Source organism: Dipteris shenzhenensis, chromosome 4, assembly GCF_047967505.1.
Source record: "Dipteris shenzhenensis isolate YYH24624 ecotype China chromosome 4, Dip_SZ_1.0, whole genome shotgun sequence".
Classification (NCBI taxonomy): Eukaryota; Viridiplantae; Streptophyta; class Polypodiopsida; order Gleicheniales; family Dipteridaceae; genus Dipteris; species Dipteris shenzhenensis.
In genome coordinates this window covers 40,074,882-40,084,092 of record NC_141599.1, presented here as the reverse complement: position 1 = coordinate 40,084,092, position 9,211 = coordinate 40,074,882, and the positions used below count along the sequence as shown (strand labels likewise).

At 41.2% G+C, this 9,211-nt stretch overlaps 1 protein-coding gene across 2 annotated transcripts; it reads right to left on the bottom strand.

The window, feature by feature from the left end:
* Positions 1-529: 529 nt before the first annotated feature.
* Positions 530-8,973, bottom strand: LOC147902851 (nucleobase-ascorbate transporter 2-like). Of its 2 annotated transcripts, XM_087373846.1 has the most exons (15): positions 8,349-8,383; positions 7,898-8,069; positions 7,569-7,666; positions 7,242-7,418; positions 4,199-4,299; positions 3,973-4,048; positions 3,765-3,824; positions 3,346-3,530; positions 3,017-3,113; positions 2,723-2,809; positions 2,508-2,566; positions 2,314-2,405; positions 1,847-1,924; positions 1,366-1,526; positions 530-1,185 (listed from the first exon to the last, which is right to left on the bottom strand). In XM_087373846.1, exons 3-15 carry the CDS (start codon positions 7,626-7,628, stop codon positions 973-975), a joined length of 1,446 nt encoding a protein of 481 aa, XP_087229972.1. In that variant the 5' UTR covers positions 7,629-7,666; positions 7,898-8,069; positions 8,349-8,383; the 3' UTR covers positions 530-972. The 2 variants fall into 2 exon arrangements, with proteins under 2 accessions (XP_087229972.1, XP_087229971.1); XM_087373845.1 differs by lacking the exon at positions 7,898-8,069 and having other exon boundaries at positions 8,349-8,973.
* Positions 8,974-9,211: the final 238 nt, after the last annotated feature.

Sequence of the window (9,211 nt, the reverse complement as noted above, 5' to 3'; positions counted from 1 at the left end):
GCAAACTTCTAAAACTCAAAAGGGAGTGCAAACGTGCATGTGGATGATGCCCAAACCATAAGGCATGAAAATGCAGGGTGAGTAAAATCTTTCAAAAGCGAAAAGATACATAAACCCTTTGCAACCCCTTTGCCAAAAGGTAACCTCTCCTTGCTCAACAAAGTCACTAAAGATATTATTCAGCGTTATCAAAAGTCTTCTTAATATTCTGCTGCTCCAGGTAAAAACTCTCACAAGAAAAAGCTCCTAGGACGAGTATCTCTTACCAAATAAACTTATGGTGAGTGAAGATATTTTATTGGCCAAAGGCTTAGATAGATACCTACATCATCGTGTGAGAAAAGCATCTGCTTCTAAGCAAACAATAGGATATGTTGGTACTCTCATAATGGCTCGAATCATGCCAACACATACATGCATAAAGGACACTAGAAACAAGTCCCCTGCAGAGAGCTGAACAGGTACTGATTTTCGAAGCGCAATATTTTCCAGAAAAAAAAATGCTTAAGTTGATAAACACAAAAACGTTCTGGCACATTATCCAAACATTTTCTCTCGAAGTTTATTCACTGCTGTAGCATTCATGTGATGGCATACATAAATTGACGCAAATATGCAGCAACGAATGTACATCTTCAAAATCTGCCATTCCAGAGAGCATCTGGCTTTCTGTGTCCTACATCACGATGCAACTACATCTCATTTTCCCAAGGACTTCTTTTTGAAGTCCAGGGACCCTTGTCAGAAGTACTTATACTAGAGTACAGAGTGAGGTCTGAATCCCCCCTAGTGTTGGAAGGCCAAATTTGATGACCTCTTCTGAACCAAGGTAGTAAAGGTTTATTTTTTGGATGTGTAAAGGTGGCGGCAGCTGAGTATAACTTGTCGATATAAATGTTGGGACGATGGTATGAAAAGCAAAGGGATAGCACACGCATGCAGCACATGCCTGCAGCCAATGGATCTTGGTGTTTATGTGGGAGGGAAGAACTTGTGAAGATTGAAGGGAAGTGAGTAGAATTCTTCGTTACGACTATCTCCTTTGAAAGAACGAAACCTCGCCCACCATGGCATCCCCCTGTCCTTCTTTGATGCTGACACGTCATATGTATTGTCCAAAAGGACAGCAACAATTAAGGCCACAGTTGCTGGCGATGAGAAGAGGGTATCTAAAATATCATTGAACTGATAACAACAAAAGTATGTGAGCAAGAATTTGAAATGCCAACAAACTCGCTCAGACTTTCCTAAGGAAAACGAGATAAGCGCCTCTTTCTCTCTCTCTCTCTCTCTCTCTCTCTTTGCACTGTGCTAGGCAAGCAAAAATGTTGGCAAATTTAAATTCACAGAGAGGCAGTCACGTACCCAGCTAGCTGCAGTGCGGGGAGGACCAAAGCCAGCAGTGGCAGTATACTCATTAAAATACTGAGGTATGGATAGCCCCAAGAACAAGGCAACCCCAAAGATAAACATTGTGCGCATGGAATTCATATTTGTGAACTGCAGGAACGAAACACCAGTAGCCGCTGCAGAGGATTCAAAATAAACACAAATTAGAGGTGCCATAGCACAGTTCTACAGAGAATGGAGAAATTGATTTTTTAATATGAGGTTCAAGGATTTATTGACGGAACTTTTCACAACCACAAGATTTCATGCAAATTCGCCCAAAAAAAAAAAAAGATTTCATGCAAGTTATTACTCAAAGAAGTAGTAAACAGAGAAGGAAGTAACTAAGGACATTGTTGACATAACGGAAGTATCTGCGATGTGGGTGCAGCAAAACAAATCTCCTATGCGCCAGGAGCACATATGAAAGGAAGTAGAAATGAAAAGTTGAACTTACTGACTATCCCGAAGAGTACACAATAGATTGCAGAAAATATTGGGAAAGGAATGGATGCAAACAAAGCACCAAATTTTCCTGCCCAAACACAGCATGACAAATCTCAGAATCAGAATTTAAAAGACAAACGCTTGTCTTAACCACCTTACCATAGGCCAACTAATTGAAAACCTGACGAAAACCTTGCGTTTTGTTTCTTTCCACATGTTCTCAAGCTCATAAGCTACTTTGCTGAGGCAGAAAGGACGAGCATACGATCATTACATTTGAGTAATAAGAGTTGAATCTATGGAGTATTTCTTAGCAAAAGAACGGTTCCTTGTTGAAGCATTGGTATTTGAGAAATATAAATATATTTCCATTCTTTTCTGTGGACTCAAAACAGAAATGGTCATGACTGACCACTTCCAGTTGCTTTAAACTAGAAAGTGGAGCAAACAAATGCATCGGTTCTGTAGATATCTGACCCAGTATCGAAAAGAAAATCATAAATCCTGCTGATATTTGGATAACCCTCCGGCTTCCCACACGAGTGATCCCCAAAAGTCCAGTATTCTCACTGCACAGATAGACCGACTGTCACATTGAAATTCAGAAAGCATTCAAGTAGGACAGAACAAGGGTATAAAACTACTCAAAAAAAAGGTATTTGAAAGCATACATCGAGACTGTTGATCCAGTTAATGTTCCGAATAAGCCATCGAGCAATATACCAACACCCTGACACAGGAATGAAGTTGAGATATGTTCACAAACCGTGAACAATAATGTTTACCCACAAAGCTATATTGGAGGGGGGAGCTGTAACTTTACAATACTATATAGGCAAAGCCATCCCAAATCCTTTCTTTAAAAGTTGAATATCTTCGGACTTACCTGCCAGCCTATTCCACGGCTCAAGACATAAGCGGGTGGCGGGGTGGCACTCGCTAATCGAGACACTGCTATATATCCTCCAGTTGACTGCCAACATCACACCGTTAGTAATCCAGGACCTCAAACCCACCCCCAACCCCCCCAAAAAAAAAGGAAAAAAGGAAATGGAGAGCGAAATAGAAGACTAAAGAAAGAAATACAGAGAACACAGTATGCAAACCCAGATATAAGTCATAATTGTGATCACATTTATAGGTAGCCAAAAGACAAAATTGCTCCAAAGTAATTGTTTACCTCCACGAGGGAAACAAAAACTGAAGCCATCATTGCGAAAGTGTGACCGGCATCAAACGATGGAGCTCCCCACTCCAGGGGATATGGAACTCTAATCCTAAACAGAACAAACAAGCAAACTAATGAAACTGTTAGATATAAATGTTTTTTTCAAGTCCGTACGGTGTCCCCAATCATTGTGTCCTCGTGAAAGTGATGCCAAAATAATCATGTTATAAATGAAAAATGCTGAGCTGATTCCTCTTGCAGCATGAAAAACTGTTTGGTCAGATTAGCTGCTGCCCAGTACAGGTGGATCAACAGCAACAAGAAAGAGCTACACAATTTACCATGGAGCAGTCGAGATGAGATCAGCTTTATCTGCTCGGCAGTGCACTTTTGTCTTCTGATAAACATGTCTATAAGCCCCACCCACAGTAAGCAGGTAATCAAAAGCCCAGATGATGACCACAGATAGTAGGATGGGGAAGCGCTCAAACAGGGGTAGCTTCAGTAATTTGATATGCCGAAGATACTGTCCTCAAAAAGGAGAAAGAAATTCAATCACTCTTATGAAAACTTTAACATACCTGCTGCTACACATCAGTATGTCCCAAATGTTAAAGTTTCAATAATAAATGCCCGCCACAAGTATTTGGCATGTGATCCCACACTCTCAAAAATTAATACAACTGCTAGATATCATACACTAAACCAGAATTAACAGAATTTTCGTTTAAACGTGCACCACAAACGTTTGGTAACATACCAATGCAAAGACAACGAGCAACAGCAATTCCAAAATTCCGATTTCCACACACTTGCCAACCTGTCGTGGAACATTGGAAAAGCTGAGAAACTAAAAAGCTTGCCACCAGAAGGCAAAGAAACCTTGAAGTGAATGAAGAGAGAGAGAGAGAGAGAGAGAGAGAGAGAGTAGCTGCAATAACAGGACTCTGCTGGAAGAATTAGCGTACCCCTGGGAAACCAAGTTCAAATAGTCCAAGGCCAACCAAAGCAACGACAGGAGCCGCCCCCAAGGGACTCAAAAACCTGTTTAACCAGCCCTCAAGGTTTGCAGAATTCAAGCTCTCTTCGAACAACACTTCAACGAAAGGGCAAAAGCACAAAATTCTGCTTTGGTGTGAATAAGAATGGAGACAATCAATAAAGATTGAAAGCACCGCAATGAAGGTGGCTTACCGTGAAAATATTCCCCATAGACCACTGTAGCCAAGAATTATTTGTAAGCTTGAAGATGCAATCAAAGCACCTTGCACAGAACGCATTGTGTGGAGAAATCTCTGGCCATGTGCATCACCACGGGATATTAAGCAAACGAAAAGGATTTAAACTGAAATTTTTTATAAAAGAAACATTGCATTCTTGTCCTACATCCAACTGGACTAACAGCAGAGAACCTGGAAAATAGGAAGATAAGGCTACACAACTCTTATAAAACATCACAAATTGAAGACTCTGCAAGACGAGAGAGAGAGAGAGAGAGAGAGAGAGAGAGAGAGAGAGAGAGAGCGCGCACACAACAAAAAGCAACAAAATCCCACAGTACATGTGTACAAATAAACGTGACAATCAAAGTGATAAAATAGTGCACAAAACGACAATCCATGTTGGGCATCTAAAGAATGTTGCATCAAGCTCAGCTAGGTGACCTTCCTCTATCTAATCATGTCAATGATCTTTCAAAATGGTTTTCAGGCTGGACTTTAAGTATTATTGAAATGTCAGGTTTAGACTTAGATTGAGAATTAAAATTTCAACAATGATTCTTGATAGAAATCACCAAAATCATTGGTTTGAAATGACACAGGTTATGACTTCACTTTAACACTCCAAGAAAAATGAATTCAGACAAAATTAAGTGCCGAGGACAGTATGTAGCATGTTTTTGACACCACCACCCCAATCAATTCAAGACTTCTGTCAAGTTCTATAAGCTGCAACAAATGTTAGAGAAGTTTTAGGTCCAATTAGAACATAAGTCCCCCGAGTAAGTTTCTTGAGAGCCCATAAATAGTAGGTAACATGGCTTTGACAACTCACCAACCTTCCCGAGGCATTTAGCATGGGAATCAATATAAGCTGGACAAGGTGAAATTAATCCATCTGACTAACTCTCCCAAAAAAAAAAAAAACAGAACTAGCAAAGAGATACGAATCCTTCAAAAGAGTGTTCACATATACAATCTCAAAGTTCCAAACTTCACGAATCATTTCTGTCAATGTTAGAAGAATATTTTAACGTCTAATGTTTGCTTCAACAAAAGAGGGAATTTCAAGATCAAAGGCCCTATTTGACGTTCATGGTCTCTCAGCATTCGTATGAACCTTTCTATGACATACAATACAGCTTGATCTTTGGATCCTAGTCCTTCACAAATAGTACACAATTTTGACTTCCTTTTGGAGAGTATTATTGCTCGTTGGAATGATATACACTCCGACTAAACATCAAAGATGCTCTCAAGAACCCAAATCAGTGATGGAACACAAGAGTGTATAGTCCACAATCTCAGATAGTTGAGGCCAATTGGAGAAATGTTCGTGGCTGCCACTCCACCAATACCTACCATAATATTGGTCACTGGTGTGACCTAAATCATCATGATAGCCATGTCACAAAGATTTCCTTACGAGATGGTCCATTGAAGGACCTTTAACTAGATAACCAAGCCTTCTAGCTTGGATTAACTAATTATGGTTGGTCGAATGACCCAACTTATGATCCAACCATTCCTAGACATAGCTAATGACTTTGTCTAAGACCAATAACATTAGACCTTACAAAATATTCATCGTGCTTGCACAATCTCGGCTCCAACCTAAGGGGTAAATTTGACTAAAAGGACAGCAACGTTGCCTTACTACAACAGCAAGTAATATGAAATCATGGACCCATGATGGATCCACGTCAAGGAAAATATTGAGAGAGAAATCAGTATGCTTTGTGCAAAGACAAAATAATCACATGGAAAGCACCCAAAGATGTGTTTATTCATATGTATATACAAGCACACACACAACACATATTATACATGCATACACTTGCAAACACACACCTCTTTCTGTATGTGCACATGTGTGAGAAGTGAAATGAAGTTTGTATTAATGCTCAATGAGAGCCAATTGAATCTAAGGGACGACGTATGATCATAGTTGCAACTCTATATAGTTGCTAATGATAGTTTATATTTCCAAATCTATACCATATCATGCACACAGAGAGAGAGAGAGAGAGAGAGAATTAGATATAGTGATGGCAACTGTATTCCTTTAGGTTGGGTTCTAGGCTTGAAAAGAGCTTAGTGAAATTAAGATTCCATGCAACAAAATCCAATAACGATATAAACTCTTTAGAATCTTGATGTGCATGTGTATGCACACGCAAATGTGCATGTAGGGGAGAGGAAAGGGAAGGAGGGGCACGAGAGAGAGAGAGAGAGAGAGAGTGATGACATCTTGTTCCTTACGATCTTTAATATCTTGTGCAATTAGGATGTAGACCTTGGGCACGAGGGGGGACGGGGGCGGGGGTAAGAGAGCGATATATATATATATATATATATATATATATATATATATAGAGAGAGAGAGAGAGAGAGAGAGAGAGTAATGGAAACGTTTTGAGTTTCACTCTAGTTATACACCCGCATGTTTATTAGCACTGCCTCGTTAGGGGCAAAGCTCTAACATAGAGAAACATCCTATTTTGGGACTTTGAAATCGAGAAGAACAAGCGGTTACAATTACACTCTCTACCTTAGCCACCTGGGGCATTAACTCTTTACCTTAGCATACAACACCAAATCATCTCTAAGTTGCCATCGTCTCCATTCACCGTGATGTGAAGACCACCAACATCCTCCTTGATGAAACCTTGGTGGCCAAAGTCTCATATTTTGGTAGGGGCAGTGCTATCGGGCATGTCCAGAGACCCCTTGTTCTTAATGCATGATTTTGCTTTTTTGTGCATACTTCATGCCCAGCCTCCCTTTTTTGATCAGTCTCTTGGAAGAGCAGTGCCCCGTGCCCCCTTGTCTTCTTTAGTAGTACAGGTAGCAGAACTCTTGTATTTAAAGAATTAAACGACTTTACTCGAGGAAGATGCTCAAGTCTAGATTGGGCCAACGGTTTGGGTAGAAACAATAGAGATATTGAATTCAGACACACACCAAGAAATACCCACCCAGAGGGAGCTATAGAAAAAGTTCTCCAAGACACATACCTCTTCGTCATCAGGAATACTTTGTAATGAGGACGAGTTAATGATTGTCAAGGTTGGAATTAAAAAAGCATAAGAGCCACCAATAACTGTCGGCAACCGTGTTCCAAAGAGTGTCTGCAACAGCGTATTAATGCCTGCTACAAAGAGCAAAGTTTGGATGACCCGGACCTTATCATCCTGAATAAGCCAAAAACATAAAGATTTCAGGCCCATCAAGATATTTGAAGTATAAAGTCAACATCTTTGAAATACGATGCCGCATTAATTTTCCACTGCAACCGCAGAAGAAGAAAGAACTGAATTATGCGGGATTCCAGACTCACTTACATCGCTTCCTCCCATACGAGGAACTAGCATGGTCGGTATCATGACAGTGGTCCCAAGCATTACAATATAATGCTGAAACCCCAATATGATCGCTTCCGCTGTATAAACACCAGACAGGAAGAGCTGTAAGATCTGGGAACAACGTTGAACGAGAAATGTCTTTGTCATCGAAGATGATTTGGGAAGAGCCCGGTGCATAACATGAGAAACGTGGTCAGCGCCGTCGAGAACGACATACATTATACGGTTCTAAAACATTCCGCTACTCGAAGGTCTACAGAAGATGGAAATATTTGCTTAGAAGATAAAATCGTGGACCAAGACTTTACGTCTTGCCTAAAATCTGAGAAAGTCACAGCCTTCAACACTATTGCAGTCATGCACTTCGGTGGGGAATGCTGGGATACTGGAACGTCTGGTCAATCCAGAATATTGATCCCACTATGCTGCCGCAACAGCACATTCCATCAGGATGTATGTATTGAACACGATGAGAGAATGCTGTGAGAGAAATAAGCTAAGCTGAATCAAAGAACGATGCTCAAGCACTCTCTCTCTCTCTCTCTCTCTCTCTCTCTCTCTCTCTCACACACACACACACACAAAACACAAGCATTCTAAGCACATTGCTTCTTTTTTTCTTTCACCCAACTCATCCTCTAATCGTTCCTCCAAAGATTTACGCGAGCCCACCAACACCTCGAGATCCAAGGACCCTGATCTCGATCCCAAGAACCCAAAAACAGAAAATGTGGAAGCTTAAGGAGAAGAGTAGATTACGCCAGGGAGGATTGGAGTCGATGCAATACTCGAGCCCAGCAAGCTGATCGGAGGGTGGGTGGGAAATTTCTTCCACTTTAGGAGCTGCCATTAAGGGTGGTTGTGGGGGACAGAGGAGGAAGATCAGAGGATGGAGGAGCTGCTACTTGCTAGACAGCGAGGGGGGGCTGCTTATTTGCGAGGGAGCTAGCTAGCTGGGTGAAGCTGTGGGATTGAAGGGAGATGCTTGCAAGAGCAAGCAAGGTGGGAGAGGTTGGATGGGAAGGGGGAGATGCAAGGAAGCAAGAAAGGGGGAGGTAAGAAGGAAGGAGGAGCTTGAGGGAGAGAAGGAAGAAGAGAGAGAGAGAGAGGTGGGTGATCACTGATGGTGTTGGGATTGATGAAGGAATGGGAGATGGCAAACAAGAAGGATGAGGAGGTGAAGCAAGCAGAAGAAGAAGCAGAAGAAGAAGGAGATGAAGATGAATACAAAGAGATGAAGATGAAGAAGAAGATTGAAGGGAGATGAACAAGGAGATGAAGATGAAGAAGAAGAACCAGATGATGATGATGATGATGGTGAGATGAACAAGAAAGCTTTGCAAGAGAGAAAGAAAGAAAGAGAGCAGAGGAGGCAAAAGAGCACCAGAGGAGGAGGAGGAGGAGCAGGAGGAGGAGCGTGAGTCTAGTCTTGAGAGCGTGTTTTTTGGTTTGCCTTTTTTTTGAAAAGGAAAATGCTCTCCTTTTTGAAAATTTGGCACTCTTTGTTTTATAGTTTTTTTATTCATTCATTGGTGTAGCTTTTTTATTTTGTGCCCGCCAGGACGCTTCCTTGAAAGCTTCACTTGTTCAACAAGCCTAGCCTGTCTAGTACTGCATGCCAG